At 46.3% G+C, this 27055-nt stretch overlaps 2 protein-coding genes across 2 annotated transcripts in view; one reads left to right on the top strand and one right to left on the bottom strand.

Annotated features, from left to right (window-relative positions):
* Positions 1-23262, bottom strand: part of LOC135374755 (neprilysin-1-like) — a 78752-nt gene extending 55490 nt beyond the window's left edge. The window contains exon 1 of the mRNA XM_064607683.1: positions 22854-23262. The gene's annotated coding sequence lies outside the window, so the exon portion shown is untranslated. The remainder of the gene's footprint in view (positions 1-22853) is intronic.
* On the top strand, positions 286-19941 carry LOC135374762 (protein lifeguard 1-like). Its single transcript, XM_064607688.1, has 12 exons — positions 286-467; positions 944-1016; positions 1801-2182; positions 4237-4315; positions 4916-4969; positions 5051-5141; positions 6907-6944; positions 8459-8504; positions 8573-8614; positions 14406-14495; positions 16315-16362; positions 19689-19941. The coding sequence occupies exons 3-12, from the start codon at positions 1867-1869 to the stop codon at positions 19848-19850; spliced, it is 966 nt and encodes a 321-aa protein (XP_064463758.1). The 5' UTR covers positions 286-467; positions 944-1016; positions 1801-1866; the 3' UTR covers positions 19851-19941.
* Positions 23263-27055: the final 3793 nt, after the last annotated feature.

Below are 27055 nucleotides of genomic sequence, written 5' to 3'. Positions count from 1 at the left end.
GATTGGGAGTACTATTTCTATCGCTATTTCCTATTTCCTTCCTGCTTAGGTTTAGAGAAGGATGCAAAACCTCGCATGCGCACGCGACAGTGATCTGTGGAAGAACAATGCTCCTCTCTGCTATGGCTTCTTTCTACTAACATGTCACCGTGGGTCTCATGAGCCTCTAGAGATTACTCCGCACGAAACCCTGGCCAATCGCCCTGTGTGGCTGGTGGCCACTGTTCCTAGTGGTGGAAGAAGAAGAAGAACAATGGCCAATGTTGAGAATGGCCATTCTCCGCGGGACGAAGAAGAAGAAGAAGAACAAAACGCGGAGCGGCTGCGTCTGCTGGAACTCCGAGACATCTCCACGTTCGCGTTCCACCGTGAATACGTAGCTCTGACACCACTTCTACAAAATCCTTCGCAGACGTTCTTCAATGCTGCTTTGCTGAATTTCGCTGGGAGTACCGGTGCATTTTAGGGTAAGCTGTAATCATCTGTTTTCTCCCACTTCAAAACACTCCGTATACATGTGAACATTCTTGACATCTGAAGCATTGGCCTGCATTTCACCTATAGATGACAATGTATAAACACATGTTGTTCTGTTTCACGTTTTATGTACCGCGAAGTCCCACTGCTGTAGTATATACCTTGGGCCAGAGATGTATAGCCTGCATGAGGTGACCGCTTACGCCGGCCTGTTCGTATACTCATTGAAGTTCCAAAGATTTCTTCGTTGTTGTATAGTTCGATACCGTCGAAACAGTATTAAATCTAAGTGTTGTCAAATTAATCTAACTTATTGAAACCTGAGATTCAACCTGAAAATTTCGGAGCCCTTTGATGTCAGCTATGTCGTGCATTGAATGTGTGCGCTCCTTCTCTTTCGACATTAATTTTTTGCGCATCCCACAGTAAGCCTTACTGTTCTTTATTTTTTTCTTTTCTTTTTCAGGATATATTGATGGATACTCGCCTGTAGACGCCCAGTAGGATTCGTGACAGGAGAAGATCTCGGAGACAGACACGTAAGAGTTCGGACGTTACAACGCGGTGCCGTTGTGCGGCGGCATAAGACAGTAAGGCTGTCGCCTCTGAGATTTTTACGCGTCATCGTTGAAGATCGCCAACACCAGGCTGCACTTTCATTCTACATATGACTAGGGTTCCGCGTTTTCCGGTTTTTGTTTTGGGCGGATTCAGCGTACGTTTTTCCATGTTTATTGATTTTCACGAAATCGGCGTTTTTCGGTGTTTTTCCTGGCGTGTATGGTTTACCTGGCACTTATCGGCGAATAGAAATCGCAATGTAATTTCCGCACGACGCTCATTCGACATGGCGTTGTTCGCTGTGGTGGGCGTTTTACAGCTAACGCAAAAGTAAACACAACTATTTTTCACAACCAACACGTTTCTGTATGGTTTCCTAATCTGCATCAACAACTGGCTGGGCATGTGCAGCAATTTATCTCTGCCATGTCCTGGAATGTCCCTACTGGTATTCGGCATTTTTCGATTAAAACCAAATGAGGGAAAATTTACCCGGCGTATGCTTTTCGATTAAAAGAGAAAACGCGGAAACCTACTACCGTCAAACTCCTTTATAGCGAACACCTTTTTAACGAAAATACCACTAGAACAAATTTTTTTGCGGTCCCGCTGGAGCCCTATAGGTCCAATAATGGACATCCTTTTTAACAAAAATACCTTTACTGCGATTTTTTTTTTGCTGTCACCTGAGTTTCGTTGTAAATGGCATATTTGTTCAGCAGTTGCCTTTCAGCACGTCAATTGCGAATCGCTCTCTTACAGCGTTATCCGACCGCAACATTCACAAAATTTGCGGCCGTCGGCTAAGGATAAGATAAGCAAGACACCATGCAGCCGCGACGACAATCTGGACCAGCGCAGCAATATCCGTACCCTCCTCCTCCGCCATACCAGCAAGGACCGTACCCACCCCCTGGACAATACCAGCAAGTCCCGTATCCACCACCTGGACAATACCAGCAAGGACCATACGGCGCACCGAATCCGGGGCAATATCCGTACGGATATCCACCACGATACGGGGGCCAAGTGCCGCCACAGGCGCAGCCTCCGCCACGTGAAGACCGTGGATTGAACTTATTCGGGGAGAGCAGCGAGGACCAACCACAGAATGTCATATTCGAAGATAAGACCGTTCGACTAGGTGAGTCACAAACATCAGATTCACCTTGTAGCTTTGAGGTATTTTACATAACGCGATTAAGGTATTACGTTTGTCTGACCCACTATGAGATACGTGCGACGTCCAAGTGAAAGTTTTCATTACGACACTGTCCGTCATATTGTCTAGTCGAATAACTGTAAACAAGTTATCTGTGTGGTTGGACATTGTTACAGTTCAGTGCGATTGTAACTAGCAGAGTGCCATCATGTCAAGTGAACGAGTGCGTGAAGGCTCCGAGAAAGTGATTTCTGAAAGAAATTTCTAGCAAAAATAGACATAAAACTGGCATGTTAAAGAAGGTAAGAAGCCAAATGAGGTACTCAAACAAATTGTGGCGGTTCACGTCTGCCACTCCGTATTGCGAAATGAAAATTACGGAGAACGAAGTTTGAAGAGAATCGATCCACAGTGAGCGTCCTGTGGAATCGCGTTCTGAAGAAATGTGGGGAACGCGCTTGATTTTGGCAGATAGGCGAATGAAAGCGTTTCGAATAGCGGAAGGGACAGGCATCTACGACCAGTGTGGATAAAGTCTGGAGGTCTAAGGTTAGTGCAAGATAAACCCTGAGAATGTTGAGTTATTTACAAGATGGCCTTCGGCGACAGTCCTCTGAGGGGAACTTAGACCAGCTGCTCATTGAGTTTCAGGGACATTTTTTTCCGACGTTTGGTGACAGAAGACAAACCTTTGGACTGTCGGAGCTCCTGAGTCCAAAATAGAGTCCATTCATTTGAAACATCCACCCCTAGGAATTGTAAGTCGAGAATTCTGCTGGAAATATCATGACAACTGTTTTCTGGGATGATAGATCATAGAGGACTACCATAACATGAGGGACTTATGCTCACATTCCTCTTGGCGCGAGGTAATCAAAGACAAAGTCGAGGAAAGGGGTGCTGCTCCTATACATGACAACGCATCATGCTAAGGTAAAGAAGGTGGTTTCAAAAAACTTCCTAACCCACCCACCAGACATAGCTCCCTTGGATTATTTGCTATTTGAATGTTTAAAGATGTCCTAACCGAGAGGTGCTTTTTGAATGATGAAGTAGTGAAGACAGCGCTAACGACCGGCTTTGTAACCAACTTTTTTGTAACCAACCAGCAACCAACTTTTTTTCTTTTTTGCCATGTGGAATTATAGTGATAAAAGAAAAACGGGAGAAATGTAATGTTTTTTTTTTTCGGACATTATTTGTGTGTTGATAAGTTTTTCCTTCGGTAGTCCGGTACAACAAAAGACACAGTTATTGCTCATTTGTACTGGACTGCGTTGTACCGTCATGTCATGCTCCCGCTTCCAAATCTCCACAGCCTGTGCCTCAAAAACTGGGTTCACTACCTTAAGTACAACCGGATTATTGATTTGCCACAGGTTACATTATGGCGACGCATATGCTCATAGTGTTGCGATATCTTCTGAGTGAACATCCCTGAGGCGTCTTGTGGGCCACCGCCGGTGAATCATTGGCCGGTTAAGGTCACTCATGCCCAGCACTCACTGTCACTAAGGTCACTAAGCCCATCATTCACCATCACATGCATCGTGGGTTACTAATGTGATGTTGAAATCGATGTTGAACGATGGCTTATGTTATGTTGAGTTGAGGTCGAACGATGAGTTTTGAAGTTAAGGTGAAGGTTTCGCAGATTGAGCTTTGAGTTTGCTTTCGAAGTCGAGTGACGGCCGAAGTTTGAAGTAGGATGATGAGCTTTGAAGTTGAGGTCGAATGATGGGTCCGGGTTTTGAATGTTGAACTATGATGTTGGAGTGTGATGAGTTAAGATGGGATGGAAGGCCTGCCATGAAGCGTGATCTCAAAAAGTGCCGCCCTATGCAGTGACTGCATCTAGGGGAGCGAGAAGTTCGAACCTAGCCCTAGATTAGTCCAGGTGTCGGCGCATGGCATTTTGTGTCTTTGCAGCAGGGAGGGACTTGGACCTCCCCCTAATGTCAAAATACTTTCAACTCCGTGCCATGCCTAGTCACCCGAAGGACGCGCATTATGTAACCACTATCCGTCTATTTCAGCCTTCATCCGGAAAGTATATGCTATTCTGTCACTGCAGCTCCTGATGGTCACGGTTCTAGTATGCATCTTCGTGTTCGTGTAAGTATCCAAAGAGCCATGTGATGTTAGTGGTGATAGTGGCGCAGAGATTGCCAGTTGTGCAACACTCTAACAATAAAGTGAATTCATACTAGACGCCTCTCCATGAAGTCGAGTACATCGAAATCGTAATTCAGTGCAACCATAATTGTGTCGTTTCAGTACGGAGCACCACAAAGCGCGTGGAATGAATGCTGAGGCACTGTTAGTGTTAATTAACAGCGAAACCGACTGTTCTTCTCTGTAGTCTTCGTAAGGTTTGTCACTCAGAAATGAAAACTACGAAGTTAAGAAAAAACTAATTCCTTGAGTTATAACTTGCTGAGAAAATTACGGTGAGTTCTAATTATAACACGTCAATATATGTCATTTAAACTAACACACAAGTTACTCGCACACATTAAATGAATCATCCTGATTAAATGAATAAAGCCGTCATGAACTACGCTAGGGCCTCAACTATCATGTCCGTGCCCCAATATATGAAAAAAAAAAAAAAACAGTGCACAAACAGCGCTTAGGGCGATGAAAACACTTTAGTTTCGTGAAACCACTTCTGCGGTTATTATAGCGAATGTCCCGATCGACTTTCTCCTTCAGGCCCGAGGCAAGGCAGGCAGCCCACAAATATTACATACTCTTCATGATATGTGGGTACGTATTCCGTTGGTCCCGGATATAGGGGAGGGGGGGGGGGGCTCCGTGTTAACAGATACTGAAAGGTACTTATTGCAGGTTTGTAGGCCTCGGAGTACTTCTCGCACTGAGTTGCTGTCCCGGACTATCTCGGAGCTTTCCTATAAATATGATACTCCTGGCTGTCTTCGTAAGTGTCTAAACGTTGATTATGTTCGGGACATGGCCTCATGACTTCAGCGAATAGCCTCGATAACGTACAACTTAACACGGTTCTTCCAGTCGCAACGGACGTGTCGGCTATACCACGGAGGTTACGTTAGCTTGAAAAGCGGGCGGTTTTAAGCGGATTTTGTTTGCTCCACACTGTTCACGGGAGGCTTTTAAATCGGGTATATGAAACATTGCGGACGGTTATGAAGTAATTCAAATACAAACTACTATTTCTTGGCTGAACTGACACCATTTTTATTGGAAAACGTCACTAGCCGTAGCGTAACAAACTTTGACATCAACAATAAGCATTGGCTAACTTGATGGCGCATGAAGCCAACGGGGTGCCATCAGTGAAGCCAACAAGCCAACAATGTGGCCAACAATGAAGCCAACAAGAATTGGCTTTTTTAAAAAGAAATTGATTTTTTAATGAAGTGGCTTGTCATATTGATTCGTGGACGCTTACGTGTTGTCGTCCAGGGTTGTAGCCGGCCTCTGCTAATTCTCGTTGTCTACTTTTTTGCTCCCGTACAGCGAACGCATTGCACTCCAAGCTTTTTTCACGTGTCGTGCCCTGTTCGTAGCGGCAGGAGTACGCTCGAGTAGCAGACGTCCCGGTTTTGTGGCGGTGGTGAAGGTTTTGCTCTAGCTGCTGCGGTCTGCTGTATAGCTCAAACCCGAGGCTTTCTAAATGAATGGGTATCGTTATGTGCGATCAGTCAGCCACCTTTTACAGAGATAGGGTGCTTCTACCTAGCTAATCTAATATCGGACCTCTGGGCTAGCTAAGCGTGCGTTAGCGAGCTGCCCGGCTTATTAATGAAAGTAAGTGACGTCTTCACCTTACAGTATGGGCACCTTACAGTGAGGCATCTTCATCTTACAGTTGGCCGTGACTAAGCCAAAATTCGGGAATAACATGAAGGTGTACCGTTGGCTCGTTGATGGATTGCGAGGAACTGAAGATGCGTACTTCTTTTTACTTAGAGGGGCAGTAGAGTATCACGCATTGGACCCATAGTTACCAGTCTTGAAAAGTTGTTGAACGTCTATATACGTCCAGAGATACTGGAAACAGCTCTGCACATGCTGTTTTAAAGCCCTCTTGATATCACACAGTCACGTCTATCAAAATAACGAAACCATGCTACGCGGCCAGGCGCGGATCTAGAGGGGGTGGGAGCAGATGCCTAGACCCCCACCCCTTCCGATTTTTATTGTCCCATAACGCTCAAAAGACCTCTCCTTGTTTGTAAACAAATGACGTCAGCGCCACCAATTTGGTAGAGTTGGAACTACGCTCGAAGCTAGGGGTGAACATGGCCTCGCCCGGAAGCCGCGGTCTTGAGGGGATTACGGTGGTCCCTAAAAGGGACGCGACCTTCGGTCCTACTTTTCTTTGAATAGGACGCAGCGAACAAGTGCCCATTCGTGGAACCCAGCCCTCCTCTTCCGATTTGTTTAGGTTTCGGTAGTCATTTGTTCCGTTTCTCGGGTAGAGGTCTATTGACCTTAGGCACTGTATGTAGGACGCCTTCTGAGGTTGGAGCCCTTCCCCAGAAAAATCCTGGATGTGCTCCAGTACGCAGGCAGGCAAAAAGCGAATCGCGAACAAGCAAATTCATGAAGGTCAGACTCACAAAAATCGAGGGCCAACTGTTTTCAAACTGGGAATTCGAAAAGTCCACCCCATTTTTTTTGGTTACCTAGGAAAGTATATTATGTCAATCTTTTCACAGACCTTCTTCGACGGATTATCACTGGCAGGTATATGCTCGTAAGTTTTCCATTTGCTTCGTCTGTCTTAATTACACAGAAATGAGCTACACACGGGCAGCCTTCAAGGACAATTGAAAGCAATGGTTACTGAACATGCGCCTAGCACCACCAAGCGTCTAACAGGTGAACCTGCCAGGGAGTATTGGACCCACCACTCTTGGAGTAGTTGACATGTTACAAACTGGGTGGCGCTACACACAGGTTCCATGCTTAGAATTCTTATTCAACGCAGGAAGCGACTACTTGAAGGAAAAAGAAACGGTGATGAAAAGAACCAGACAGAATTAAGCAGTTATGAAAACTAGCGTTCTGGTAGTACTACAGGTATGAGGTAACCCATATGATTCCGAAATTGGTAATAGCTCCAGGCTTCACACTTGGGAATGTAGAAATCTGTCCAAACCCAGGCATGGACACGCGAAAGAAAGGAGTGGGAAGACTGGCATTGGGAGTGCACGCAAATGGAGGGGTATGGTATGGTCCTTGTTTGAAGGGAAGGCGCGCAAGGAGAGTTTAAACAAAAAGATGTGCACCCGAAATATGGTACATATAAAAACATACACAAAACGACTAGGCAAAGGCCCTGCAAAGTATTTCACCTGGGATGGGGAAAGTAAGAAGAGCGTAAAGGCTAGGGTAAGAGAATAGGAAACGAGACAATGGGCAAGTAAGATGTAAGCGAAATCTACAGGGAGCATACAAAATGAAATACGACCGGAGGGTATTTTCCACAATTCTAGAGTGCGTTGCTGACGAAGGCAGGGCCAGGGATGCCAAGAAAGAGAGAGAGAGAAAAAAACTGTGTAGCTAAATATTCGGAAACGTGTGGTGGTGCATGCGTGCAAGAACAGGAGACCGTCGTATTGAAATGCAGGCGCAAGGTAATGCGGCCATATGGGAAGCACTGGGCGAAACGAGAGAGACGCGAAACACGCAGGACCGCTTAAACGATTGCTGTGCTACAAGCAATCTTACCAAAAGTAATACACACACAGGAGGTAGTACTTGATTACTCAAACTAATAATTTGATTGTAGGCCAGGTGGCGCAAGCTGCCGCTTGTTTCAAAAGGTAAAGCCGCACGATCCATCCATTCATTCCATGTAACAGAGGTCACTTTACAGCGTTTTGTACAAATCTAACTAATAAGCACTCTATTACGCGTGCGTGCTACAATTTGCGTATAGGAGAGAAACATCAGCGACATAGTTGTTTGCCTTACTAGTCATTACTGCGCATGTTCACTTCAGTAAAACATGTCAAACGTGGGAATTGCTGATAATTATGTTTGTATCTGTCGCTTATATGCTACTCGTACATGATTTCTGCACATAGTTTTGTTTGTTTTCTTTTCCTTCCCTACTAACATGGGGTCCCGCACTAGCTGGCTCTATATGTATCTAGGGACCCGTGGCCGCATAAGCATCTTAGGAAACAATAAAATGGTATCGAATAGAGGGTCCCATTTCATTTTGCCTTCGCTGAAGCTTGTTTGCTTTGTTCTTCCGTTTAGACACTACAGGGCAGACGAAGTGGTGCTTGCTGCAGGAGCCACGACGGTATGCCTTTGCACTATTACTTCCACATAGGCTTCTGTGACGCTTATCCAACCCTCTCCTTCTCCCAGGTGGTTTTCTTCGCTCTAACCATATTCGCGTTCCAAACAAAGGTGCGTACCCAGTGCTGGGTTCAGGTCTCTCTGAATATGTATATGTCGCATGAACCCTACATGGGCGGCAGACACTGTTCTAGTTCATGTGCAATTGCAGATAAATCATGCGCGTCATGTTGCTTGCAAAGGCAAACAGCGCATTCTCAAGATTGCTTGCAGTTATTGTCCAAGTTCAATGCTACAGAAACTCGATATAGTACAAATACAGACTCGGGCACTTTGATGCTTTCGTGTAGTGACACAAGTGCTACAAGTGTACTGTCAGTTCAGTGGAGCGGCGCGCATGCGAAACCAAAATATTTCTCTTTGAATTATCATTCGAGTATGTTGTATGCTCCCGAGGGATCCTCGTCTTAGCACATCTTCGTCGTATAAACCGGATACGACGGTTTCTGGACGGGAAACCGGCCAACTTTCTCACCGGCACGAGAATTCGACGGGGAAACGGCGGTAAAACCGTATACACAGATTTCTATTGCGCCGAGCGATTCGTTAGTCTGTTAAATATTAACGTCAAATTAACTTATAAACATTTTGCTAGACATAGAAAAGTTGTAACTGCACACAGAAGTTATTGCGGTAAAAGCATATTCGCAGGCAAGTGCTACAAAAGCGCCCTCAGATCAAAAACCGGCAGGCCTTCCAAGATGATTTGACTGTACAAATCATCCTATATCCCACCATACGTCCCGCCACTGTAAATACGAAGTGTTCAATCTCCAAGTGATGCGCAAAGTGCTTGAAAAGGCTTTGTTGGGCTCGCTGAAAGGTTCGAACGTTAACCGAGTAAAATGACGGATGGAATCCCAAACGAGGCGATCAAAAGATAGGGGGCCAGGAGGAGGGCGGTAGCAGTCATGTCTGTGACGAGCTCTAGGTGGAAAGGCTTAACTTTTGGATGACTGGGTTGAAATTTGTCGCACATAGAGGAGGGCAGCGAAATCCACGTCGACGACGTCGAATGTGGAAGCATTGGTAAAAAGGTGGGCGGATGGTGGATTGTCGGCCTGAAATTTTGTACGGCGACATCGCGAGCAACGAGCGATGACACGCTTGACGGCCAGTTGTAGTGTTTGGTTCCTCGTCTCGTCCTTGGTCCCTTTAGACCAGCACTGTGGCCTTGTACCGCTTTTAGCAACGCTAGCCTGACTGGCGTCCCTTTACAGGCCAATACCGGTCAGGAAGGTCGAGAACAGTTTTCTGACATGGGCATGCATGACTATAAGCTCTGTGAGACGATGACGGCTAGGACTAATGATAGGGTGCTTTACGTCGTCAGCGTCCTGAAGATTGTCTAGCCGGGCTCGCGCTTTCAGATTGCCGTCGAGGTCCAAAATAAGCCGAAGTAAGCAAATTCTTGAGGAAGCAGGAACCTCTTCATTTTCATTCTCTTGGAGGGCGACGACATCAGAAGAGTCTTAGGCCTCACGCAGCCAGTATAGCTCGCTGGACTTGATCTGTTCAGTGTGTATGGTCTTCGTAGACAAGGAGCCGGAAATCGAGTGTTTCTTACAAGCCGCTGGGACCATATTGGCAACACGCAGGGCAGTCGTTAGAGCTGAGCAGTGGACATGGGTCAGCGAAGGCGGGCGTCATTGGGGACGGGGATGGGCAAGTTTGCGCGAAAAAACTCAGTTGGTTCACTGGAACTCTTGCTTGTTTAACCACTCGAACCCTCTCTCGCCTGGTCTCTATCTCGCGGTTCCGTACAAACGTGGATGGTTGGAGTCTCGATCACTCAGACGATGCTGGCGGGAAACTCAAGACGAGGGAGGGGACAGTCTTGAGCGGGGCTACACGACCTTTGCCAAGCTGTGTTGGAGCTTCACTGTCCCATCTGGTCCAGAGGTGCGAACGTAGGAGGCGCCACATGCACGTGGGATGGCGTCCGCGAAGACAGGAATTCCGTAGCAGAACTCGTTGCTTCCGACAACAAGGTTAACCTGCGTGGTAAGCGCACAGTATCCGGTAAAGAGAGCTCTGAACACCATTGCTTCTAATCTACCTCTCATGTGGCTGCGGCACATCGTCCCAGTCTCGGTCCAGAGCACACAAAGATTGGATCAGTGGACGGGCACGTATTGTGAAGGACATGAGGTATCCAGATGGATAAAAAAAAATCAGGTGCTGCGTGAAGGATTGATCGCTTCGTGACTTGCATTCGAGAAGTATGCAGTCGCGTTACCGGCGTTGAAAGCAATGTCATCCGAAGGGCGGTGCCAGAGCAGGTCGGTCCAGAGGAGTAGTTATCGAATGCGATACCTTGAGAGAACTGTTGAGGGATTGCGATGAGCAGTTGTCCCCGCCAAAATGTTTCGTGCATCTAGTTAGATCTGAAAGGCATCGTCTTCGGACGTGGCGCCTGCAAACCAGTTGTCGTAGACACGGTAGGCGGATGCAGGATATCTATTATCGTAGCAGAATGATGCTGGAGATTTCGGCAAACATACTGTGGAGTCCAATGACCAAGGAATCCTTTCCAAAGTTAATAGGCGACACGGCAGCTTAGAGTGAAAGCGAGAGTCCACAGACTTCTTGTCGAACGCTAGGCGGACCTGTGATAATGAATGATAGCAAGAAATATCGTCAGTAAAGAAAGGGCGGACATTAACAGAAGTATCGGTGTCGGTTGCGATACGTTACCATAAATTTGTAACGGAAATACATTTCCGATACCGATTTAAAAACGTATCACGATCCACACCGCGATACCGAGAAAAGTATCGATTACTGTAACGGCGTTACGTAGAAAACTGATCTCTGGTTGCCAACAGTCTGCATATTACAGATGACTGTCACGACGTAGCCCGAGTGACAGAGCGCTCATTTCTATACAGACCTGCCTAAGAAATTGGTCATTGATCGTTCATTCATGAAAAAAATTCAGTCTTCTAATGGGAGAAATTGTTTGGAAAGTTCGTAAAACCACACTTCATCGAAATCAATTTTCTTCTCCACCTTCCTGTGATAAACGTCACCTAGGACCGCCAAGCACCTCAACTAACTTGTTGATTGAGAAGAGGAAATATTTGGGCTTGTTGGTGGAGCATGATTAGAGTTAAAAGCGCTAAAAGGCACAAGGACAACGAGTGAGACGAACAAGGCGTTCCTTCCAACATGGTTTATCAAGAAGGCACCGTCTTATATACCCAAGCAGCACAATGTACTGAAAGTCGAGTGCAATAGGGGTGGACGGGTAGGTGGAAGGCCTTGAACAGACATGTGAAACTAAAGAACATTGATAAAACACATACCGGCCACCCCTATTGCACTCGACTTTCAGTACATTGGGCTGCTTGGGTAGACTTACGGGGAAGGGGCGGGGAACACAGCGTCAATGAAGGGATGCATAACGTACCAAGCATATCTATTCTTTCTGCCTCGATAATCTCACGAGCGGAACTGATCTCGCTAGCACAAAGCTGTATCTCGACATACTGGTCTGCAGCCGCATGCCTTAGTCAGTTCCAAGCTCCAGCCGACGCCTTCCTGTGCCGTCTACAATATGTATCTTAAGTCAACCTACATCCGTTGGGGAGATCGTTCAACAAAAATGCGGCGTGTGCATTGGGTCCAGCTTGGTCCCCGATACTGAGTGACCTCTTTTTGGCCAAGCTCCATAGGGCCCTGCTCCAGCACCTTAGATGAAAAAAAGACTTCAATATCTTTTATTTCGTTGACGACTACCTGATCTCCTTCAACACGGAAAGGCAGTCAGCAGAAGACCATGTTTCCACTGCATTAGACGTGGCCAAACGCAACCATGAACCTTTGTTGGTGACTCGCGAGATGCCATCCCAGGGAAACATCAAATTCTTGGACCTTTGCCTGACGTTCCAAGAAAACCACGTCTGTTGAGAATACCCACTGCGAGATGACAAGCCTCCTCTGCCTCACAGATCTTCCCACCCGAAGTTGGCAAAACGAGCAGTTGTTAATCACTGTTTCAGAAATGACATTGGAAAGTCCTGACCCCGTCGGATGTCAGCCCATAGGCTGGCCAGTCCGGGTTACCCCTAACACCCCTGGACTGCCGTAGCCGAGAGCCATCTTAGGAAGCTTAGCAATAGGCCTCAGGTTCAACAGACAATGAGGAAAGACACGGTTTCAGTCATAACCCAATCTGCACAACGCGTCGCATAACCTCAAGGAACGAGTTGGTGTGAGTGTGGTCTTCGCAGCTCCCTCAGAGCAACAGTGTGCACAGAAACACAGGGATCCATACGTTCAGTGCACCAAGAATGTTGTATATTTTTCCCCCTTTCCTGTGGCAAAAGGTACGTCGGCCACACAGGGAGATAAAACGGGGATGTTACGATAGGCTCAGGAAGCAGAACAATAACGTAAGAAACCGGAACGAAGGATGGTTCGCTCTTCACTGTGAAGCATGCGGCTGCAAACCAGTATTTCGACGAAGATCGAGGCGGAAAGAGTAGATAAACTCGGCACGTTGTGCATCAGAAACCCTTTCAATGACTCTAGCTTTTTTAGATTACCCGCTACTTTCCCGTAAATGTATATAAGACGGCGCCTTCTTAATAAACCATGTTGGAAGTAGCGAATTGTTCGTCTCACTCGTTTTCCTTGTCTTCAAACGCCTTTAAAAGAGTACCGAGGGCCTTCCAAAAGATTTTCAGATTAAGACGTGTGATGAAAGTGTGCGCGCTATTTTACCGAATGGCGCTAAAGGTTTTGATGTGTGCAATGTGTTTCCCAGAAAGACTCTCATAAACATGGGCCCGCGCCTTCACCCTTAACTCGCCACTCCGGGTATTACGAGGAGAAGGTATGATGCAACGTCACCTATGACGTTATAAGGAGAACTCCTTCACGTTCGCCGGTCAGTGGGGGTCAGCGCCTTGTCCCTTTGCCGCCACAAACCAGTTTTGCCAATGATGAAAAATGGAAATCACTGAAAAGGTTAGCCAGCTGTAGGACTCGAACCCACGTCTTCTGGATTACCGGTCTAGGGCTCTTCCAACTGAGCTAAGCTACACACCTCCCCGCGACTTCCAAGGGTGCGTCATCTGACGGGACAAACCAGCCATTCTCTCTCACTCATCCTGCTTTCACCCTTACATTTTTGCTCACTCATATACACATTCATACGACGGGATCGACGCAAGCGGCAACTGTTGAACATGAGAGAACTGATGTTCTGAATTAATTTCACATTTGAGGCTTTGTATGTATTTGTCCTTCTATGTTGTTCCAGCCTCAGAACATCAGTTCTCTCAGTTTTGCCAGTTCTCCCGGGGAATTGGAGATAGAAGGAGCGGCCGAATCATTACCGAGCCAGGAGAAAGGCTTTTTGAGAACCCCGAAATGCCGAGTAGCAGACGACAGAGTAGCAGACATTTCTCTAGACCAATCAGCGAGCGTTCTCCTTATAACGTCAGCGCGAGGTTCCAGGCAGAACTCAGGCTGGTACTGCTCTTCATCGCCGTTGTGCACAGTCTCTTTTTGCGACATACTTTAAATTCAATTTGTGTGATAATTATGACTTTGTGGTGTGAATTACTTCACCAGGTGTATCTTACTGGCCTACTTAACAGTTTTATGGGAAGAAAACAGGGTGTTAAAAATAACTTCTGTGCTACTTTAACTTGATTAACATCTCCATTTAATCCCTTTGAAGAAGACAAAGTCGAACACCCTTCGTTTGTGTCCTACTCTACTGATCCGAAACATCCTGTAAAAGAGTGAAATGTATTCGATTCTTTTCCCTGTGTGTGTGTGTGTGTGATTCCTTTCCGTTTATGTGTCTGTGTGTGTCCTTTATTTTCAGATTGACTTCACTGTCTGTCACACAGCCCTGTTTGGTGCAATGATAATACTGTTCATTGTGGGAATAGCTATGATAATCTTCCCAAGCAGGGTAAGCACTTTATACCAGCCGCGTGTATCACCCGATAGAGTGACAGGATTTCGTCTGTTCGCGCAGTGGGGCGCGGTAGACGCCGCGCATAATGCGTGTCACCAGGGTTGCGAAGTTTCCACTATACGGGGCTCGATTGATTAGTTCCAGCTTTATCAGAACCAGTGTCGTTCCCGCCGCCGAAACGAATGGCGAATTCCACTGGCAGAGTTCGGTCAGAATTTTGCTAGGGAAAGGTGCGAACAGGTGTCCAATTAAGAAGGAAAATCCTGACAGTAGGAAATTTACCCACCGTGGGACAGTATTTTATCTCTTCCGCTATCAAATATAAGAGAGACTGAAATACTTTCTCCCTATTTATCTGGTACTTACTCTCCGCATTCAGGCATGTCGTTTTCCAATGTATCTAGCGATTGTGGGCTACTTAAATTCCTCTAATAAGCCAATGTGCAGCATAAAATATTAACGTTAGGCAGATTTACAATAGGGTGCGTCCTGGAAGATTGCTCTCCGTACTTGCTGTCAGGATGGGGACAACAAATTCCGAACAACAGAGACAAAATCCAATGGTAGCAGATTCGTTCCCAGTAATGTAGTCCGGATAAAGAGTTTTCCGGATATCTGAACTCCGGATAAGTGATAAGTGACACGTGACTGTGCTTCACGTGAACAGCTTTGGAGCGTCTCTCTCGCGCTGTATAGTTTTGAAATACCTCGTTTATTTTATTTTGTAATTCGAAGAATAGTTTTTCGAAATCACTTGAAAGACGCCAGATTTATTGGTTTTGACGGTATTAAAGGAACGGAATGGGGTTGCCAAGCCATTCGTGCAGTAGAACTTGACCATACGTCTCCATTCCGAGAAATTCAAAGGAACGGAAGTAGCGCAACTCTCTGAGGCGCACCCGTGTGCGGCTATATTCGTGTATCCGCGCGGATAAAATGAGGCGAAACGGCGCGCCTCTATGGTGCTCGTGGATATTCGTATAAGCACGGTCGTATAGACATATACAGGACATAGGCGTTTTATGTACAAACCTTTGCCGACGTCCTCTAGGGCAGCCGCAATCGAGATCACGTAGAGGATTCAAAATGGTGTCCAAGTGCGCCATCGCTTCCATTGCTATGCCTTTATCTATTGGGCATTTGTGGTTGACATCAGGTTCCCGAAAAAAAATCTTTCGTCATGGGGTTTTTTTTCTTGTAAGTGCAGTAACCGTGGACGTGCGGATCTACCCAGTATACGCCTGTTACGAATGGGAGACACGTATATTTCAACTAGCGCGGTTGCTGACGCGCTCGCGGATCACGTGCGCATACTGTCAATTGTATCCACGCTTCCCTCTATCGGTGACTCCATTCGGAACCCTGCCTGTCCATATTGTCTGACGAATCTGGCGCTCCACCCACCAGAGGCATTGACAATGGTTCTACATTCACGAAATATGAGACAGCGTCGAGGAAAATGTGTAACTGCGTTCGCTGAAGAAAAAAGAAAAGAAAAATAAAGCGTAATTTTACTCAACTGACTGGCAACACTGCCGCCGGCATATGTGCAGTAACGTAGTTATTGCGAAAAAAAATCGTTCGGAGTGCACACTGCACAGCTCCCATAAGCAGATAGAATGACACATTAAAGGGATATTACACTGCGAAAACCCAGCCCGGAACTGTGCAGTGTGCACACCAAGCGGATTTTGTGCAGCATAACATATGCCGGCAACAGAGTTAGCAGTCACTTAGTTAGTGATTCCGTAAGAGTTTGGAAATCTCTCGAGACAAGCATTCTGTAACACAGTATATAAACGTTTCTTTACAGACATTGAGGATCATTTACAGCGGCTTCGGGGCATTGATCTTCACTTTCGTACGTATGATCTACTTCTTAAAGCTGCAATGCAAATGCAGCAAATGCAATTCACTGGTTACGTAATTTCTCTCGCACCGCTTTCTCTTCGTCGTTTACAATGGTCATGATTTATCATCCACTCCCGTTAGCTTCGGCATACCCGAAGGATCTATACTAGGCCCCCTTCATTTTTCCGTATATTTCAATGATCTTCCCGTTAACATACGTTCTCAAATGCGCCTCTTCGCCGATGACTGTGTGCTATACCGTAAAATTTGTTCATCTAATGATGAAATAACTCTACAGAACAACTTATCATGATCCAGTCCTGGCGTGACACTTGGCAGATGCCACTAAACCTAAGTAAATGCTCACTTGTAAGTTTCCATCGCCGTAAAAACTCGCATCACCTTCAGTACAACCTTAACAACACCCTTATAACGCCCTCTAGTACTTACAAGTATCTCGGCGCACAGCTTTCAGTGGATTTAACAGAGAATAACCATGTTGATAAAATAGTCTCAAATGCTAATCACACCCAAGCTTTCATCCGACGCGATCGTAAATCGGCCTTACCTAGCGGCTCACGTACCAACATTAGTTCGTCCTAAACTAGAATATGCATAATCAATATGGGATCCTCACCAAAGGTATTTAATAATTCGTCTGTAATGATTTTTCTCGTAATTCATCAGTCGCTGCTTGAAACACGAACTTAACCTGTTGTCCTTAGAAGAGCGCAGTCTTCTCTCACGTCTATCTCTTTCATAAATTCTTGCATAACATTCCCTCACAACCGTGTCAGATTCGCCGATCCACTGCCATCTTTCCCCGCCTTGATCACCCAAATAAAGTGGACCGCTTTTTATGTCATTCTAATGTTGTTCTAATGTCCATTTTCAAAATCATTTTTTGCCTGAAGAGTCCTAGAATGGAATGACCTTCCAAGCAACATCGCTACAATACAAACTCAAGAATTCCATAGTGCCATCTCTGTTCTGTTCTCGTAGTTACTATCCGGTTACCTTCGTATGTGTTTTCCTTGTGTCCAGGACGTCTTACATACCATTAAAGTATATCACATTATTAGCCATTTTCATCGTAGCGGATGAAGTACCACATTGCTGATTCATCATGCATAAAGTTCGTTGTGTATGTTGCCGTATTATCTCACATTATCATGGCTTTGTATTTTTTTCTGTACAAAAAAGTTAGGTGCATATACTCGCGATCCATTATTGCTGTAACCCACTCAGTCATGTAATGCCCCTCAGCGAAAGTGGAAGAAGGTTGCAGCACGAACAGATTAGAAACACATTTTTTAAATATAATATGACCAGTAAATGACAGCTAATATCTTTTTGAGGATGTAAGAGAGATCTTGATCATCCCATATTTTCCTCATGGCAGGACGATCAGCAACTCTTTACCGTTATCATTTTTCCTGAGGCCTACGAAGGGTACTTCGGGGAAGGTTTTGATCGCAATGACTGTTATCATGGACCGACATGTTGACTGAAAGCCGCGGTCGACGAATCTAGGGTCAAAAACTCCGTAGAATTCACTCTACCTTTGTATACTCTCAACTAGGTTAGCTGACGTTCCGTCGACAGCCGACACCTGAACGACATGATTCTAGATTTATTTCCGCTCTGTCACCCTCTATTAGAAACCGATACGAGTGTGCTGGTTTGTCGACTTATTTCTCCCAGTCGGGTGTAGCAACTCAGCAACGCAACAGATTCAGCGCGTTGGTCGTTGGCACTCGTCGGAAGAATGCAATAGGCGAACGGGAGAACAATGACACGACACGAGTGTCTGGTTTCGAGTATCTGTTACAGCTATAGTACTCATCCAGCGCCCCTAAGTTCTGAAAGATTGTTCTATCGTTCCAACAAATTGCTGTCCTTCCTGCTCTGGGCCTACAACTTTGGTATCAGAAGGGGGCACAGGTAGTGCTTCAGTAGTTTTTTTCTTTTTTAATTGTGCGTATACCATCATAACAAAAGCTCAACAAAACATGTGCCCCGTATAACACTATATCATTTGGTATCATGTGATTAGCCCTATTCCTTTATCATTTGCATACCTAAGGCCGCGTTCACACGGGTCAACTTTCAGTACCAGTCTATTCATTTTCAACTTCTTGTGCCAACTCGAACGAATGTCTCATGACCAACTTCGAGAAGTTGGTCATGAGACATTCGTCCGTGTGCCCTCCAATCTCCCAGAAAATTGGGACCTTTTGCTTTTCTTCTCTCATTTTCCTGTAAGCAGGGCCGGTGCTAGGGTGTGCGGGGCCTGAGGCAAAGGCACTTCGCGGGGCCTGTTTCACACGATTAAGTGCATACTTAATATTTAAAAGAAAAAGTAATCCCTGGTTGAGGGCTTCGTGCGCGGGGCCTATGCAAACGCTGGGCTTAAGGCGGTCGCCATACCCCCCCCCCCCCCCCCCAATCGCTGCCCCTGCTTTTAAGAACTGTGCAAACGTATTCCTGAAGAGCTAGTCAGACCGGAACACGTGTTTCGCGGCGTGACCATCCATGGCTGGAGGTGGTGGCAGATGGCGCGTTTTATTGTGTCCGTGTCTCTCGTGCTATTGTCAGTCCCGTCTCGTACAGTAGTTCCGTCTCCTCCGATAGCGCTCTCCAAACTGGAGAAATACCTGCACGTGTTCCTCATACGTGCTAACTGCCTTTTCACAGGTTTTTCTGGTTGAGAACAACCAGTCGCGGAGCGTATAAACGACCACGTGTGACCGCTATTCCGGAAGAGGTTCCCAAAAAGTGACTGAGCGAAGCGCTATACAGGTGTGGGCGGGCGAAGGCCGCTGCCATCGTCGGTGAAATGCAATGTCCTGAAAAGACGCGTCTTCTCAAGTGCAGTTGACGAGAGCAATGATAATGCGTCGTAGCTCCGCCCGACAGTGGCTACGATTATGACGTACAGGAATCTGAGTACACCGGCAATGCTATTTCGAATGCGCAAAATTACTACTTCCCCCTCTCCTCGGTTGCGCTGCGGGCAGTCTCCCGAATTTTGAGCTCGTCAGGTTGGCAGGTATGTCTGGGCACAGTTCTTTTCCTTGGTCGTCTATCTATTTAATGGGTTGGGGGATTGACGGTTAAATGTTTCGCAGGGCATAGTTGCTTGAACTCTTCGCGTAGACCCGGTGAACAGACCAGTGGATGATAGTCATTAGTAGCTGCATAATGTACTTTCGTGCTGCTAGTGAACAAGTCGTCATTATGACCTAGATGTTCCAATAACGCTTTTCTGGAACTTTACATCGTATGACACGGGATGCAGGCTTCGTACATGGATAATATTTTCCTTTCTTGCAGTACATAATCGTAGACACGCAGTCCATAGCCGGGGGTAACCGTGCAGAAATTCTCTCTCCTGAGGACTACGTCGTGGGCGCCATCATACTGTACACGGATATCACGAGGCTTTTCCTGATGCTGCTTCAACTCCTGAATTCGCTCAACAACGACAACAATTAGGAGACACCCATCGTGGCCGCGTTCCCTCTGAACGCAATGCTACACGACACTTATTGAAAAAAATAAGAATAAAATTATTGAATTAATCGTAGTTGCTGGTTTGGAGTTTTCTGGCGCAAGGATATCGAAGATCAAGCCGTAGTTGCTGGTCTACGAAAACGTTTTCGCAAAATCAAACACACATACATGTACGAGCTCTGGCGTCTATTTCCAAGTATCACAGCACGTACCTACCCAGTCTTCGATCAGCTTTATCCTTTTCACTAAAATACAGACAGCAAGCGCAGACACCTCTTCCGCAGGAATAATGACGTCATAACTATATTTGTTTCCGTTGACCACCACTGCCAAGTGAAAAGTTGAACGTCCTACAATGCGAGGTGAACAATACGTATTACGGATGGAGATGACGGCTTCTCATTAGGCGTCGGTCAGTACTGTGTAATCGCTTAGTTGCTTTTGTCACTGTCAACGACTAACTTGACATTTTGCACAAAAACTTCGATTCGCTTGCACTTGACAATGTTACTCCTTATTTCTAAACGGAAGCTGCTTATTTCCAAAATTGCACTGCAGTTGATATGCAGGTTGATGTTGCCTACAGAAGGAAAGCGCCAGAGGATGAAAGCTATATTCCGGCAGAAGAAGAAGACAAAGAAGAAAATCCATTGGTGGGTGAAGTACGATGAGATGCAGGCCCTTAGAAGCCGGCCCAGGACGCACATTCCCCCAGAGCGTGCGCAGTTAGTGCGCTCGCTAAGAGCGCACTGCGCGAAGCTCTTTATGGTTTGCGCGTGCGCAGAACCACCAACGCTATCCTTACGTGCGCAAAGGCGATAGCGTACGGTACACTAAAACTGTCAAATGATCATAGAAACTGATGAAGCGAAACTGATAAGCTGAATGTTTGCACTCGTACGATTTTTTGCAGACGCGAAAATGTAATGGCATCCTCATGTGATTTTTTATCGCAAAGTTCTCGTAAGTTTGATGTACTTTTTGATGGGTGTAGAAAAAGGAGGTTGGACCCCACAGGCTTCCCGTGCGGAGCTGCAAGGACGCGTTCAAAGTTCAGGTTACCAATAGGGCGTATGCGCCTGGCTAAACCTTGGATATATGATCCGTATTATTAATACCAGTTCACTTTTGACTGAGTTCACCTGTACCACGAACGGATATGCAGTGCCAATCTGGTGATTCCTCCTTGCCCAACCTCAGCGGGTATCGTGCACCGTAGGCCACATTAAGACAAAAAATAAAATAAAATAACGGAGCTGGTTGCGACATCCTCATCCATCGATGGAACCAGGATTCCCGCAGGATTCTTCTGGAATCTTCAGGAATTCTTCTGCATTTATGCCTGAATTTACGTGGATTGTAAAATCCACGTGTTTCACATTGTGTTCTCGCAATACATACATATATATATATATATATATAAGTACAGAAAAGGTAAAGAAGGGATTCAGAAGCCTTGAGGGAGAGTTTAAAAAATTTATTACAACTAATTACGGGAGAGAACTAAGGTTTATTTACATGTTACAGGGGTCGACGTTTCGGCGACAGCGTCGCCTTGGGATGAGTGTCGTTGGGAGGAACCCGAGAGGTCTGCCTGCCTGATTAGGCGGCATGTTTCTCGGGAAGGGAAAGATGGTGGAGAGGAGGAAAGGGTGAAGTGGAAGACCGAGCGGAATCCGCTCGGGGGGAGGATAGCTGCGTCCATGGGCCGACTTCAGGGGAACTGTGCCGGCATACGCCTATTACACATCTGAGGGAAACCCAGGAAAAACCCCAGACGGCACAGCCGGCCCGCGGATTCGAACCGCGGACCTCCCAGTCTCCAAGCGCACGCGTTACCGCTGCGCCACCGGAGCTGGTACAGCGTCGCCTTCCACAGGACTAACGTGAGTCTTATTTAATCCATAAATTCCAATGCACAATAAACGAAGACCCGGGCATATTGTCCACAGTCCGCAGCCTCAGCTCATGATCGGGTTTGAGCACATCGACCCACTTCCGTTCTTTCTGCCGCCTCTTCCTTTTATCTTTACAGATCCCCACTCCCCAGTGACGACCAAGGACAAAGCTCCTGGAAAAACCTCCCAAGACCAGCACCCGTTCCACGTGCGGATTCCTCCTCTCTCGTAACTCTTCCCGCCCTTCTATAAGCGATGACCCACTACAATCCCCTTTAGTCCTGTGGAAGGCGACGCTGTCGCCGAAACGTCGACCCCTGTAACATGTAAATAAACCTTAGTTCTCTCCCGTAATTAGTTGTAATAAATTTTTTAAACTCTCCCTCAAGGCTTCTGAATCCCTTCTTTACCTTTTCTGTACTTATATACTTACGTGTCCATCCGTACCCCCTGAATCATCAGCATATATATATATATATATTGCGAGATATTGCGCAATATATATATATATACATGTATTTTTTTAAATGTGACGCAGAAGCATATAGTTTTGATAAGGACGTTGTAGTTTCCGCATTCTGCTACGCGTCTGGCAACATTGCTCCCCAGAGTACAGTTCCGTCTCATCACCGCAGTTTTACTGGCAGTCTTCCAACCCAAAATGGGTGCGGGGAGCGGAGACCAGGAAGGCGCGCGTGCTGTTGCTAGGAGACAGACGGCAGAGTCCTTGATGATATCACCCACACTTAACAAAATCCAAAACTATCATGTTTTGCGTGTCCTTTCGAAAATTAGCGGAATCGCGTAATGTTTCCGAAATAAACCCGACACAAGGAATACAAACAAATACGTCTGTAGTCCTTGTCTCGGGTTTATTTTGTAGTCATGCACCAGTTTGTCAGCACCATTTCGCTTTTAACGCTTCAAAATTTCGCTTCAAACAAATTAATGTAGCCATCACATTGAGCTCCGTGGCGTCTATAGCGGCGATCACAATTTCTCGAAATCTCACCACACTGACGGCATTTATGTGAAATTGTGCTAAAAGACGCAGAGAAACATGCACATACTATTTTGAAAAACGTACCAGTAACCTTCCAGTATCCTTACGAAGGACAGATGGTAACAAGACCAAAGTTCCTGGCAATAGGGTTCTGGATCATCGTCTTGTAGGTGTTGCTAGTCCTAATTGGAATTTTAAAAATGCATCACCACGAGATCCGGAGGTAACACTTGCACCGCCGATCGATGAAATGCACGATAGCGACCTGAGCCCCATAAGTGAACCACATGGCCCAGAAAATCAGTGGCCAAGGTCGACAACGTCTAGGACACGGTCCACACGCAAGCCTGCCAGTACAAATACCCCGGAAAGCAACACACGGCACCTGCAGATCTCACGTAGGACACCGGAAAGGCAGACACACTCCCAGTCCATTTCAGAAAGTGCAACACCAGACAGGACAAAACAGTTAGGAATAAGGTGACAAACAAGCCTGCAGACTCACAACTAAGGAATTTCATTTCAACGGAACATAATCAAGATTTCAGTCAACGATGTACACGAGGAGAACACCCCAATTTTTCAGTTGACGTCACAAATCTAAACTCAGATAATCGTTTCTACCGTGACAGAGCTAGGGGAGGTGCACTGATGCAATGACTTGATGTATCAATGTAAAAGGCTCCTATTATCTCCTGCACGATTTTTCCCGCATTCCCACACAACACCGAAGTGTCAACGAAAAAGAAACAATTGAATTCCCTACAATATATGCCCAAATGGCCGGAAGATGTGTCCAAGACAGGAAGCGTGTTCAAGTTAATGAACATTTAAGCAGTATTGCGACTGCCCAATATAACATGCACCGCAATCTAAAGAAATAGTATAAATTGCGTCCGAAACACATTGTACAAATGTTTTTCCTTCTGTTTGTGTGTGTGTGTGTGCCGCATACCACAGCATCTACGCAGCATCTCTGTTTGCTTGCTTATTCGTGCTCGCTCCGATTCCTATACACGTACCAGCTCTCGTGGCATAGTGGTTAGGATGATCGCTTTCCACGCCGAGACTGGGATGTGACACTTGTTCAAATCCTGTCACCGGCTGTGCTGTCCGAGGTTTTCCCTGGGTTTTCCGAAGACTTTCCAGACGAATGTCGGCACAGTTCCCCTTGAAGTCGGCCCAGGACGCATACTAAACCCTCTGTCTCCCACTCCATCCTGCTGTCCTCCCTCCATCTGTCCACGTCTGTACGCCGCTCATAGCCACAGTTGCTTCGCGGCACTAACACGGAACCCCCCCCCCCCCAAAAAAAAAGAAACCCTATACACGTAAGAAAGATGTGAAATTTTTAATGACTGAAGCTGAGAACATTGGCTTGTTTAAAGCCTCACCAAGAAAACTGAGATATGTAAAGAAACGAGAAAGTTAGGTGAACAAGCTCTTCAAGGAAACCGTATAAAGGAGACCTCCTATAGGTTCCAGTGTGGACACACGACGAAGTGCGTAAAATTCTGAATGGCACCCATAACAATACGATACATATGAACACCATCCTTTTCATTCCAATATCTCAGCTTGGATTGTTTCTTGATGACGAGTTTGTCAGTATCGGGTGGATCCTTACACTCGAAATACATTCGCAGCAACGCCTGCCTTCAAACGGTATGCCTTAAGTGTCAGTCGCTGACGTGGCCTTGTTCCATCATCTGTTCAGAAATTTTACCCTACTAACTGCACAAGCTCGAAGGAAATCCATAGCCTCAACAGCTCTGATGGCAATCTAGGGCTATTCGGGGCTCATACGCTAAGACTCAATACATGCTTGACGCTCATACCTTCTACTTGCACTGTCAAATGCACTTTTTAAGTTGTGGAGCGCACAAGAGTGGGTGCTGTTCACACTCTAACTAATTAATTGGTTTTAGTTTACATATTTTTATCGTGGCTGGGCGGCGAAGCGTAAGAGGACGCTCTTCCACTCTCATGTCCACCAATGAATTACGTCCTTTAGCACTTCGCCGCGAGCAGCCGCGACAAAAATATGTAAACCGAAACCAATTATACCCAGACAACCACGACAAAATTTATATGTCCAAACAATATCCGGAGAGTGCCGAAGCGGGCATTCCATGTGAGTGCCGAAAGATATATCCAAAGAATGTTCGAAGATTGCCGAAGAGGGCATTTCGAGTAGCATCCACAAAGATATGTCCGAAAAATGCACCGAGAACACCGCAATCGGGCCTTTCACTCGTCAGGGGGAGGAAATGTTCAAGGCCGAAAGTGGTTCGCGCTGGCAGGAGTCACATGACACTTTTCGAGACAGAAGACGAATGGCAAAGTTGCCTGTTTGGCGATGAAGCAGGAAGCACAGTCAAGACGCACTTCAGTTAGTTGAAAGTGATGTAAAACCGTGGGAGTAGACGCGGCTGCTGGACTGCTTCGACGCAAGATTTTTTCTTTCGTAAAAGTAAGCATGCCATACTATACCGTATACATAATGCACGGGTATGGGGCCTTAGAAAGCAAATGCAGACTGTTTCCATAATGGCGTGACCACATTGCTCAGAGTGCAACTTTTTAAACAGTCTTGTCCCGCTTGGATTGCTTATAGAAATGCTATCGGAGAAATACTGCGTCTTTATGAGGCAAAATCAGTGGAGGTTTACGCCTGGGTAATAATGTGGTAAGTAACGCAGAAGATAATTGCGTTCCCTGATTGAATGCGATCGGTGTGAATTGGAGACGCAAAACGAACGCACTATACATGAACGCGAGCGCTATTTCGATTAGAGATCTCCAGTACACACATGGCGCTTGTTGTAGTGTGGTCTGTGTGGCGACAATAGCAAGTTAATCCCCAAATATACCTCTGTTGTAGGCCTCCGAGAAGTAAACGCTTTGGAGATAGAGAGCGTCATCCAGTCCAACCTACGACATGCAACTCCAGCGTAATTGGAAGTTTGTAATGTTTGTAGATTACCAGAATAAATAAAGCTTGCCAGAACATTACACACTGACTCAGGAATTGGCTGACGCTTTCTTTATTAGACTCATCATTTGTCCTCATATGTGTGCACGTCTGCGTGGCGATCGAAGAAATGCAGTGTCATTTCACACGGACGTGCGAAATGTCTGGTATTTGCGTACAGTACACTAGATATATAAAGTCTTGGAGCACCGTCTCGTGGGGTAGACACATCAAATAATCGTAGGTGCATTAAGGGTCATTAATATTCAAATGATACATTCTTGGGATATTCCTGGGAACGTCCAAGAGAGTACCTCGGGGACATGCACGTGCCTATACCCAGGGACATTTTTGGAATGCAGGTGTGATATTGAATATCCATAGAGGAATATCCCTGGGACGTTTGCGGCATGACATTTTGTTGTCTGGGAAATTACTGCCACCCGCTCTGGAGGGAAGATTTTTCTCTAAAAGGGGTGTCCACTGAAGGTCCCAAAAGTTGTCGTACCATGTTTGTCGTATGTCATGTATGTCGTACCGTGTCTTTTCACGAAACACCTTTGAATTTTTAATTAAATAATCAGCGCCCCCCACTCATTCACACAATGCGCAGGTTGTAGGCGGTATCGGACTGATACTTGCAAAAAAAAAAAAGAAAGTTCTTCGATTGATGCACCGATTCGCGAATTATTTAGCCCAGGGATTTAACTGAGACACCCTGTAGACGACCTCGTCACCACTCCTCCACCCTCGGTTTCCCTCGTCGCGATGCCGGACGTCTTCCGATCTCAGCGCATGAACGTTATAGCCAAAACGATACACTGACGTTTTATTGGAGCAACATTGAGAGGGGGTTCTCTGGGCCAAAACGCTGCACAACTGCACGCTTCGCTCACCGACAATGCACGCGAAGCGGTTTCTTCTTTTTTTCGTCTGCTCTACTTCAAGAAGGTACCACTGCGCGGTGCACCGTGAAGGCTAGGCGTCCGTGTATGCCGCGTTAGACGCGGACGCTGTGGCCAGTGGGAGTGAGTGGACCTCACTACATAGATTTTGGCCCCCGTGCACAAGTGAAAACAGGCGTGAAAGCGAGGCTGTGTGATGCATACAAAATGTCGCGTACACCGCGTACAAGCGCACTTATGAGAAACCTCCAGGCCCGCTGCTACGGGCTTCCTGGTAACATTGAGTAGCGGGCACGGCGTGGTATTTTTTTATTTGTGGGTCGCTTCGCCATCCCCCCTCCACCCCGGAGCGTGTCGCGACGCACAGTTACTGAATCACTGGGTTAAAGAGGTTGAGATCAGCTGCG

The sequence above is a fragment of the Ornithodoros turicata genome, unplaced genomic scaffold (assembly GCF_037126465.1).
Source record: "Ornithodoros turicata isolate Travis unplaced genomic scaffold, ASM3712646v1 ctg00000746.1, whole genome shotgun sequence".
Lineage (NCBI taxonomy): Eukaryota > Metazoa > Arthropoda > Arachnida > Ixodida > Argasidae > Ornithodoros > Ornithodoros turicata.
Note: the sequence above shows the minus strand (reverse complement) of the source record. Positions and strands in the feature narration are given on the sequence as shown.